Source organism: Lactuca sativa, chromosome 7 (genome assembly GCF_002870075.4).
Source record: "Lactuca sativa cultivar Salinas chromosome 7, Lsat_Salinas_v11, whole genome shotgun sequence".
NCBI classification, from domain to species: domain Eukaryota; kingdom Viridiplantae; phylum Streptophyta; class Magnoliopsida; order Asterales; family Asteraceae; genus Lactuca; species Lactuca sativa.
In genome coordinates, this window is record NC_056629.2 from 114,155,381 (window position 1) to 114,168,119 (window position 12,739).

The 12,739-nt window shown below is 30.7% G+C and overlaps 1 protein-coding gene across 1 annotated transcript; it reads right to left on the minus strand.

Annotated features, from left to right (window-relative positions):
• Nucleotides 1-1,227: 1,227 nt before the first annotated feature.
• On the minus strand, nucleotides 1,228-12,303 carry LOC111913147 (ABC transporter G family member 25). The gene is made up of 3 exons (XM_023908877.3): nucleotides 12,147-12,303; nucleotides 11,246-12,086; nucleotides 1,228-2,435 (listed from the first exon to the last, which is right to left on the minus strand). The coding sequence occupies exons 1-3, from the start codon at nucleotides 12,228-12,230 to the stop codon at nucleotides 1,420-1,422; spliced, it is 1,941 nt and encodes a 646-aa protein (XP_023764645.1). The 5' UTR covers nucleotides 12,231-12,303; the 3' UTR covers nucleotides 1,228-1,419.
• Between the last annotated feature and the right edge of the window lie 436 nt (nucleotides 12,304-12,739).

The following is a 12,739-nucleotide window of genomic DNA, read 5'->3' on the forward strand; positions in this document are numbered from 1 at the left end:
CCACCTAATGGTGTTTACGGTCCAAGGAGATTGCCTTGGCCGTAAACCCATGTGTTTTTGGGCATTCTTGGTGTTTTCATTGGTTTAACAAGTAATCTAAGCATATAACTAGATATGAGGAGTGTACTTACTTATATGGAGCTTGTAAGAGTGTTTAAGGTCCAAGAACATTAGTGTGTGTTCTTGGTGTTCTTGGTGTTTTGAAGAACACTTGAAGATCTATGAAAAAGAGAAGATTTAATGGATGAAATCATGTATAACTACTAGATGAAGTGTTATAACAACAAATCAAGAGAAGAAACACTTACATTTTTGGAAGATTGGAAGAAAGATGTTATGATACTTGAGAGAGAAATGTAGGTGTTCTTGAGCTTGGAAGTGAGAAGTAAACTCATGCCTTAAGCATGAGTTCACGGCCAAGAGGGGTTCACGGCCCAAAATCGTAATGTTTGGTCGTGAACACCTAATTAAGTTGTTAATTGTTTTATTGTTACACCATAATCCTAGAAAATACTTCCTTTTATTTGTTCGCTTGAAGAATTAATGTTAAAAACACCCAAACGGACTTTAAACCGGCTAAAAATTAGCAGAAATGAGTTTGACTTTTATTTGAAGTGCTTGACTATAGGGTTTGTACAAATGGAAATTTCGGGTTGTCAGAGTTTTTATGAAATTTGTCCCTAATAAATAAAAATTGCATTTGTAAGCCTTATATAACCTATGACTTATAGCATCCATAATGGTGAGTTCAATGGGAGAGATGAATGAGGTAGAAAGTCTATTTTTCATTCAATAGATTAAAGTCTACCATAGTGAGATGCCACCATGACATTCAATGAATTTGGAGTTCAATGCCCATTGAACTCTTCAATGGAAAAAAAGGAAGTTATTAATTCTTAAATATATACTATAAATTAGCTTATTTTTTTTTAAATTCTATTGAACTCGGTATAGTTCAATGCATTATAAGAAAACAATTGATAAAGTTTGATGAAATGTAAAAAAATGATATGACAATCCATTGAACTCTATAGTGCTCAATGCATTGTGGATGCCCTTAAGGTGCCTTTTTCCGGACACGTTAATGTTTAGACAAGTTCACACTAAAAAAAATAAGGTACTATATTTAAGTTTGAGAAATTTCTCTCTGGCAGCTAATATCTTTGACATTATACTACTAAAGTTGCATGTTTTCAAAATATGCCACGACTTATGGAGCCAGTGTAATACCAAAAATAATCATTTCTTTCTATAATCATCTAAGAACGAAAGTAAAAAGGAGATGTGATTCTTTACATTTATTCAAGTATGCTTCCTTGAATGCGTTAACCACAACATCAGGTGTGGTTTATACTTAAGTACTAATGTTAAGCCATATCGGCCATCAGAAAACAATGGTTACTGTAAGAAAAGGACATGTCACGCCTTGATTCGCCACAGCGCAAGGTAAGCCAATAATCTATAACCAAAGAACATAATGACCAAAATCCCCACGCATGAAAAAGTGGAAATTTGACCTTGGATATCGTCTTCAATAAACCTGCAGCTTGCATGCTTACTGCCATACTGAAAACAACCCAACATATACCATATTTCCCGTCCTTGTCCATATTGAACATGGATCAATAACCTGTAACTGTAAAAGGTTGAAGAGATGTATTTCATCCATGCCATGAAACTGGGTACTTTATGCACATAGTAACCTCCTGTTAAAACGAATGCCAACATTGTAACAGTTACTACGGTTGAGCCTTGTTTAGCGTCCATTATGATTGCACCAACTGCAAAGCCAAGTCCTTGAGAGACAAGCACATATGCTAGCAAGATTAACAAGGTGCCGAGAAATGCAACAAAGTCGGGTTTTAGGCCGCACATCCAGTAGGTGATAGAGATGAATATAGTAGGCAAAATGAGTTCCATAGGTGCATCTCCGACTATTTTGGCCATGAAATAGGATGAGAGTGTGTACATACCAGATGCTCTTTCTTTCATGAACACGGCCCTGTCTTGTGGGAATGCAAACACTGCATTGAATGACGGAAAGACGCCCCAAAAGATTGAAAAAAAGAATAGAAGACCGAGTCGATCTTGGATGTCCCGAAAATCTGAATGCCACCACATGAAACCAGCTAACAACGAGGTTGCGATCACTTGGAATACTCGAAGTGGATTGAATGTTTCATGCTTTCTTTCCTTGAGGCTTCTTTGGATGAGAACGGTGAATTGTATAAACCATGTGTTGAGACCCTTCACACATTTAGACTTTGTATTGGAGTACTCCTTATCAATAGGGGAATACGTGTGCTCATTCATTAAGGTTTGTGTATCCAAACACAAGCATGCATCCTTCACTTTCGATGCAAGCTGATCATTGTATGCGGAAATCAAACTTTGTCTTATGTTTGGCCGCTCTGCCCCATCGTGTTGCCATACACCTATCAAAAATTAAAAGAGCGTTATACGCATTTTAATTTATTTAATAGACTCAACGGTAAGCCATCTTTGCAAAAACTAACGAACAAACAAACAATAAAAATCACGAATTTATTAGCCTTTCTAAATAGCATTTAATGGTAAAAAACAACATTTGATCATAATCAAAAGTTAAGGGACTATATATATATATATATATATATATATATATATATATATATATATATATATATATATATATATGAAAGAGTCGAACAATAACCATAAAGCAAGTGAGGAGTAATATACAAAAGCAATATGTGAATTAGATGAATCAACAACCAAATGCCATAAATGCCACATACACATGCCTTGACTGATCGCACACATATGAAAATAAAGAAAAAAGTGGTATAATATGATGTCGTAAAGTGGGAGTGCACTCAGGTAGTTGCTAATAGGGAAAACGACAACCACACACTCAAGACCACTTTATCATTTTATAATTAAAGGGTTTTACTTTAATAGTATTATCGACCCTCATAGCATGTGATTGCACTAACACATAAATATCAAATTCCATAAATTTATCCTATACGTTATCACTGTTTAAAAGAGATTGTTTCCATGCCTAATTACACCTTCAGATATATTGTTACAATTATTATCTCTCTCTCTCTCTCTCTCTCTCTCTCTCTCACACACACACACACACATATATATATATATATATATATATATATATTTATATATAGCCTAATTATACTATCAGATATATTATTATTATTATTATTATTAGAACCCACTCACACACACACACATATATATACACACACACACACACGCAAGTTCTTTTGTGAACCTAAAGATTTGTGCGAACTTGAGAATTATTAATCCAAACACAATTATTAATAAATGCAACGTTTAAGCCATACGTTTTTCATCATATATACATTTTAATCGTCCAATGTTCTTATAATTTAAGATCTGACTTAATTTAATTCCAAAATTTTTATAAATTTTACAATTATATTCCTCTTACATAATTTTCATTTTCAAATGTAATATATATAGCTTAGTAGGTGTTCAGCAAAAATATATGATATAAAAGGAAGATAATAGTGAAATATCGAAAATCTTGAAAGTAATCAAGTTATAGGTTGAAGTTTGAGAACACTATATATATATATATATATATATATATATATATATATATATATATATATCAACAAAACGACGTATTATGGTGACTTTGGATACCTAAGTTTTTGTATCTTTAAGCGAACGCGTAATTTCACATATGTCCATGATGGGAGTTAAACTCTCAACCTCAAAAAGGGGGGACACCACCTGATACTTCTAGGGTAGAAGCCCTTTGGGGTGTGTGTGTGTGTGTGTGTGTGTATATATATATATGAAAAATGAAAATAAATTACAATCTCACTTAACCTTAGGTATTAAATCCCATGAAAGTACGTTGTTTTATGAGATGAAGATTGCAATTGGGAAGTCAAGATTAAGACTTGAAGTTGTAGATTCTGAAATAAAGCATTAATTTTTGTAGGGAAGTAAGAATATATTGATTATCTTCGACCTTTGTGAAGGTAGAAAACAGTTGTGTCCACTGGGATAAAGTAATAAACAATAATTGAGTAAATAAAATAGTGATGGTTAAATGATAATGAAAGAAAGAAATAATATAGGGATGATATAATTACCAAGTGAAAACCTAAGCAGATATATTTACTAAGTTAAAACGACATAGTTAAGAGGTTTAACATGTAAGCTTAAGTGAGGTTGTAATATATATATATATATATATATATATATATATATATATATATATATATATATATATATATATATATATATATATATATATATATATATATATATATGAAAAATGAAAATAAATTACAATCTCACTTAACCTTAGGTATTAAATCCCATGAAAATACGTTGTTTTATGAGATGAAGATTGCAATTGGGAAGTCAAGATTAAGACTTGAAGTTGTAGATTCTGAAATAAAGCATTAATTTTTGTAGGGAAGTAAAAATATATTGATTATCTTCGACCTTTGTGAAGGTAGAAAACAGTTGTGTCCACTGGGATAAAGTAATAAACAATAATTGAGTAAATAAAATAGTGATGGTTAAATGATAATGAAAGAAAGAAATAATATAGGGATGATATAATTACCAAGTGAAAACCTAAGCAGATATATTTACTAAGTTAAAACGACATAGTTAAGAGGTTTAGCATGTAAGCTTAAGTGAGGTTGTATATATATATATATATATATATATATATATATATATATATATATATATATATATATATATATATATATATATATTACAACCTCTTTATATGATAATATATATCTTGAAGCTCTATTTGCCTCTACAATATATATATATATATATATATATATATATATATATATATATTACAACCTCTTTATATGATAATATATTATCTTGAAGCTCTATTTGCCTCTACAATGATATGACCATATGAGGTTGGGTGATTATCACCCATCTTGTACAATAAAATGATAATAAATCCACAACACCAATGATCATGGTCACAAAGAAGCTTTAATTTCCTTAAAGTGGGAATCAAACATTTGATTGGTAGAGATTCAAGGAAATGTATTATTCAATAAAATCAAAGTACACAATTTTGTTTTTTTCACTTGTAAACGGTAACACTAATTATCAAAAAATTTATATCGTAAAAAATATGTGATGCATTATTTTTTTTTCTCATAATTAGGGAAGAGTAATGCCAATAGTCGAGATTTAATTTTTGTAATCGTTTCCTGGAGGTTTACTATTTAAATTCTGTAGTTTAAATTGAGAGATTGCAAAAAGACGAGCCTTCTCGCTTATAATGCAGGAGCCGTAAAAGGTTGTCAAGAAGTCTTTTTCATATTGATATTACCTGAATTTAAACTATCAAAGATAAAGTTTAAACCAATGGTCTTTTACTAAACGCATACTAACATGTTTGTTCAATACAATCGAGACTTCTTACTCCTGTATATATAGAATGTGTGTTTCAACCATAACATATGAATCACATCTATAATGCAGATCAAAGACTCGAAACCTATGAAATAGAAATACCAAATGCACTAATAAAATAAAGAATCATCAAGTTATGTTAAGTATGCAGTGCTGTCATCTTCCTCTATTACTTCATTTAGAGCAATTTATACAAAAATAAAAAAGCGACATATAATATTTATCAAATTAAATTAAATTAAAAAGTTATAAAAGGAGTTATTCCCTACTGGCATTTTGGGGATAAAACAGTATTGCTCGTTCCTTTTAAAGAAAGATACCTTTTACAAAAAATGGAAACATGCCAAATGATCCGCATTTACTTTCTGAAAGTATAATAGTATATAATTTGATCTTACATATATTCTAAAAATTGTTAATTCTAATAAATACCATAATATTTTTTTTTATTATTATTAATTTTTTTGGAACAACAAATCTACTCTACTCCTAAACTACTCCTATTTCTACCTATGTCTCCATAATATTATTTAGTAACAGAATTTTAAATATATTAACCGACTAAAAAATAAATTTTGATTATGGTTTTACTCAAAGTGAAAACATGTAATATTTTTATAGAAAAATTAAATATTCTTCTACTTATTCTTTTTACTCATCGTCCATTCTTCCTATTATTTTTAGATGATTACAAGTATAACAAAATTTTATTAATTTTATTAATTATGACAAATGTCATATTTTTAAATGTATAGAAAGATGGTAGAAGAAAAAAATATGAGTATACTCCCTCCATCCCAATATTATTGTCCACAGACAAAAAACACATAGATTAAGAAAAACATTAATTACTACTAACATTATATAATAAAATGACAGTTTTGTCTTTATTTTGCATTTAATGTTCCATTAAATGCTTAGTTGGTTAAGTAATAATGAGGGGGTATTATGGTAAAAATGTTATTTATTTTTAGAAGTGGACTATTATTTTGGGACAAAGCAAAAAAAAAAGATGAATTATAATTTTGGGACGGATGGAGTATTTTATTTCTATTTTTATAAGAGTTGAAAATATAAAGAAATTGGACATGTAAATTGCCAACCTCTTGTTTTAAATATCAAATAAAATACTTTTTTTTTTCTAAATTACAATTAGTTTCTTATCATCACGAATGAATCAACAGCACATTTTGATTCCTTTTAGTCGTAGTACACTATTCTTGTCTAGCACAAAAATTTGGATCAACTTCAAATTATAATAGTTGTTATGTGTAACGAAATATAGTTTCTTTTTAAAAAAACTTACTTCTTTCTTATTTTCCTTTTCCGGATACTGTTATAATTAACTATTATCTAAACTATATAATTTATATATCAACATAAATTAATAGCTCCTTTTAATTGATAGGAAGGCATTATTTATACCAAGTTGGTGTCTCATTGACCCATTTATTGCTGCAAAATCAAGAAATCTTGGGTGTGTTTGGCAAAAATAGTTGTTAGTTGGAAGCGGTTAGCTGGTAACGGGTAGCTGGTAACGGGTAGCGGGAAGATGTAGATTTTATTTGTTATATGAATGTTTGACAAAAGTAGCTGGAAGCTTTTGAAATATATAAAATTACATAAACGGACAATTGATTAAAAATAAATAAATATATAAATATATTTTTAAGGGTAATTATGGAAATTGATTTCAAAAGCTCGGGAGCGTTTTGTTAAACGTTACATGAAGTAGCTTTTAGAATCGGGGCGTTTTGTTAAAACTAAAATCTAAACTCTCATATCGCCAAACGAAGCTTTTTGTTTAAACTAGAGCGTTTTATCAAAATCTAAAAGTTAGAAGCTCCCAAACGCTTCCAAAAGCTCCGTGTCAAATACGCCCCTTGTCGCGTGTCCCCGAATTAAACATTTCATATTAAAATATTGAACAATTTCAATCAATTTAGGTATTTTTATTTAATGTTTAATGTATAAAAATGTAGTTAATAAATTACGGGTAACAAGTTGCTAAATTGACCCAATAAATCTTATTAGTTTTATTTAAAAAATCTCAAAGAATATCATACCTTTTTAATACTTATGTTAAACACAAAAAACATATTTTTCGACAAATTGGACGGGATCTCTTTTAATTTTAAAGAGTAAAACAAAAATAACCCGAGTAATTGATTTTGTAGTTTGTTATCTTAAAATTTGTTGGCAAGTGAAGTGAATAGAAATCTTGAAATCATGGGGAAATGGGAACAAACAAAAGAAAATGTATCGGGTAAAATGAGTATAAATAGACTCGGTTAAACGGATTTCCACTTTCGAGCCGCTTTGTTAGAAACAGAGAACCAAACAACGTCATACATCGACACATCTACGGTTTTCACTATTGCCACCTGCATGCCACCAATCAACACCCTTCCAAGTACCAACCAATTCATTATATATCTTCTAAAGAATAACGTCGGCAGCCTTAATTTTTCTTTTCATTCCCTTCCACCTTTTTTATTTTTTATTTTTATAACTTTTGGCATCTATTACTATCATCCTTATACTTTATAGAATGATATTTTCAACCCTATTCAAACATTAGAAAATGTCAATTTCACCCCTTTTATTTTATATATATATATATATATATATATATATATATATATATATATATATATATATATATATATATATATATATATATATATATATATATAAAATCTGATTTTCCGACACTTACAACCCTCTGATTTTGTAACTTTTCGTATGTGTCGATATAAATTAGAGGTGGTCAACGTTTCGATGTAAATTGTTTCACCGTAACTATTTTATCTTTTCGTGCATATTTTTATGCACGTTTCCTACGTCTAAGTTGGGACACATATAATACGTTTTTAATTATTTGAATTTCCGTTCATTAATTTAAAAATTCTTACTTATTTATTTTTATATGCATGTCACATATAATTTAAAAAATCTAACTTGTTTATTTTGATATGGTTTTGATTATCTTTGCTTAGCATGGCTATGGCTTTGGCCCTAACTATTGTTGTTTGTCAACTTAAATCTTCCTAATTTCTGGTCAACATGTAACAATTTACTTTCTACTACTTAAATGCATTACTTTTGTCACAATGTGTGGCGGGTAAAATACTAATTATATAGTAATTAGGTTTCTTTATAGAAGTTTTAATATCAAACTTATTGATTTCTATTGTAATGACACTTTGCGCGCATATATATATATATATATATATATATATATATATATATATATATATATATATATATATATATATATATATATATATATATATATATATATATATATATATATATATATATAATAAAAACTTACTGTGTACAATTCAATCTCTTATATATCAACTATTAAATATTGATAACATTTTTAAATTGTGTCCATATTTTTGCTTGACTTAAAGCATCCATGATAAAAATTGTGTCAATTTTTTTTCTCAACTTAGAGCATCCATGAGGGATAGAATGAGAGAGTTGAATGAAATCACAAACATAATTGTCATCCAATTGATGAAACTCTATCGATATAAGATGCCACTTTTTTTAATAAATATGGATTTCAATAGCCTTTAAACCCTTTAATAGGAAAAATAAAAAAAGTCTTTAGTAGATATTTAAATATGTAGAGTTCGATGTATTGTTGGAAAAAATGATAGAATGTTATATAATATATATAGAATGATGGTAGTGTGACAGTCAATTAAACTCTATAGAGTTCAATATATTGTGAATGTCTTTAGCATGACAAGACAAAATCCATGTTCTTTAAAAAAACCCTATGTATTTGTGTAGATTCTGCTTATAAATTCATGATTTTTTTTGTTTATGTTGTTAAGTTCTATAATATTTTAGAAAATATCATTAAGTAGATTATTTAATTATATACTAATAGTTTTTTTAGTAAGATACGTATATGAAATCACACAACTTTTATATATATATATATATATATATATATATATATATATATATATATATATATATATATATAGTGATAAACTTGTCGCTATAACTCGTCAAATTTGTACTCACTCCTAAAACAAGTTAATCTTTCTACTAGCTAGCTATTAGTTACCATTCTTAAATAGTTATTCAATAGAGCTAAAAGGTTTTGTGCCGATAGCACCACATTCTAGACTAAGCTCCACTACCCTCCATCTTAGTGATAGTGGGTGTGTTGTCACACTTATGACAGTATTTGTCAGCGTTACATCATATTTGTCACACTGCTTGATTCGCTATTTAGAAGGCGTGGGTTGCCACACTTGTAAATTTTTTTTTTTGTAAATTATATATATTAAAAATAATTAATTTAAACATGTTATTTTAAAAACTGAAGAGTATTATAATATCTAACTTATACTTTTGGGATATAATAATAATTAACTTAAATAGAAGGGAATTATTTAAATTAATAAAATATATTAAACATTAAATCAAATGAAATAAATCTAAATGTTAATTTTTATAAAGCTAAAGGGTAAATATAGTATTTTTATTTTAAGTTTGGGGTAAAAGGTATAGCAAAAAAAAATATTTTCAAGGACCAATATTGTAACTTTCAATTCAAAAATGTATCTTTCTAATGGGTTTATATAGAGTTATATTGCCGAGTTTTGTTTGCGTTTTGTTTGCCATGGGCAGGACGTGGTGTTCGCCGATGCCATGTCAGCTTTGCCAATCTCTTTGCTGAATCACACCCACCAGCGTAATTGTCATTTTTGCCATTGAATGTAAAATTATAGCCTAATTGTCATTTTTGCCATTGAATGTAAAATGATAAGGTCCGGTGTAGAGAGTAAGAGAGAGAATCATTTTGCCTCCCATTTTCCATTTCCACCGGTGGCGGTGAAAAAATGGTTCCGATAAGGTATACACCACCGGCAAAACACACCATATCAGTTTATAACTGGTAAAAATTATGTGACACCGTCCAACCTAACTGGTGAGGTGACTTCAATTTTGTTTGTTTATTACTTTGAAGTTTGAACACATTCTAACAGAAAAAACAAATAAATATATGAAAAAACGTTTCGTTCCACGAACTAAACTTGACATAACGGGTAATTTAATAAAATATTAAGTTTAAAATGTCTAAAATGTCACTAAATAAAATACAATAAAAATTTATAAAATAAAGTTAACATTATTGCATATTATAATCGATCAGATACCCAACGAGCTCGTAACTTAATAATATTTAAGATGATATGTGATTTTTGATCTACTTTTACTAGATATTGACTGACATATATAGTAGTTAAATACACCCACCACCGCCCCACTTCACTATAGTTTAATTATGTCTCTTCTTTCTTCTATAGTTTAATTCTTTCTTCTTCTTTCTTCTGTTGTGCAACTTACTATTTTGACTTGTATGGTGTAATAATGATTTAAAATTTTTTAAGAAAAGAAGTTGAAGAAGCAGGATCTTTTAATCTTTCTATATGAAATAGATAGTATCCATATGCATGTACCATGAGATCTTTTTCATTACTTGTGGGGCTTCAACGTCCCTACCCTCTATCGCAACTTGATAGCTAATATCCTAGGCACTGATGGCTATGGCCTATGGATGATGGGTATGCATTTTCTTGTTTTTTTATTTATTTAAAACAAAAATTAAAACCAATATTTACAACGTTGATGTATAAGTTTTAACTTTATTTGCATGGCTGTTGAGTTGGGTCGATTAATTTCATGAGACCCGATGGCAATGGAGTGTTTAAGGTTCTCACTACACAATTATTATAAATTATTATAAGTGGAGTATGAAATTAATTACCGTTTGCAAGATCAAGCAGAAAATCAGCTGGATTCATCGGAAAAGATGGTCGGAAATCAACCGACTCAAAGTAACTCATGGCCTCCGATGCTTTCCCAAAGTAAATGCACCTTCCTTCCGACAAAACCAGCACCGTGTCGAACATCTGGAACACCCTGCTCGACGGTTGGTGCACCGACGTAACAACCGTCTTTCCCTTCTGGTGTGCCAACCCAGCCAGGGTGGACACCAGTCTGTGTGCCGCCGTCGAGTCCAGACCTGACGTCGGTTCGTCCAGTATCAATAAGCTCGGATTTACCAACATCTCATGTGCGATACTTACGCGCTTACGTTCCCCGCCGGAGACCCCACGGATAAACATATTACCTATGATGGTATTCTCACATTTCGACAAACCCAACTCTGCGATCACGGAATCCGCCACCTCCGTTTTCTCCCCCCGGGTGAGGCTCTGCGGAAGACGGAGAAGGGCGCAGAAGATTAAAGTTTCCCGGACAGTGAGGTGGGGGTAGAGTACGTCGTCCTGGGTGACAAACCCAGTTCGTCGGAGTACTGTTTTGGACAATTTACGACCGTTGGCAAGTATTGTTCCGGTGAACTGGTGTCTAGGTAGCCTCCCCCCAAGCGCGTTCAGGAGGGTGGACTTCCCGCTCCCCGACGGGCCCAAGACGGCCAGGAGTTCACCAGGGTGTACCATTCCGCTGATCCCCTCCAAGATGCTCCGTTCTTGGATCCTACTGCAATCGTCACTAGTCGAGGTTTCACTTCCGCCAAATATGCTCCTAATCAAGCTGTTTCCACCATTATTTTCAATCTTCACTCTATAAGAGATGTCAATGAACTGCAAAATCGAACAAACAATCAGCATCGATCCCACGTACAACAAGGAATTGTTTTTTACCTTCAGATGGACATGAGACGAAGACGACGAGATCCCTAAAGACTGGTTTTTGGGTGGATGAGTGGCATGATGTTCTTTAGTCATATTTTTTTTTTTTTTTTTTTTTATGTTAGAGAGAAATTAGAGGAAAGAGAAGAGAATGAACAAAAGAACGAAGATGGGAGTATTTATGGAGATCATGGGGATGTTGACAATGGGTTCCAACGTCAAAAGAGGGTGACACACGTTAAGGGGGAAAATTGGTACGTGTCAGGTGTAGGTGATAGTTAAATGGTTCATTCTCCTTTTAGTTAAAATTGGCTCCACTCCCCCAATTATATTTTCTGCTTTAGTTTTACATCCTTTATTTGCATGGTTCGTATCTTAAATATTTTATTATACATGTTTTATTAATTTTAAAGTTAGGTGCACATGTAAAAATTAAGAATTATAATTTGTTTGGATCTCGATAACTAGCTATGTTAAACGGTTTCAACATGTTGGTGTCGATTTGTAATTGTAAGAAGTTAATAATACAACTCTTTTAAACTTTTCTTGTCCTAAAAGTTTTATGTCTCGTTCGGTCTAAAAGTTTATTCTTCCTTTTTCTTTTT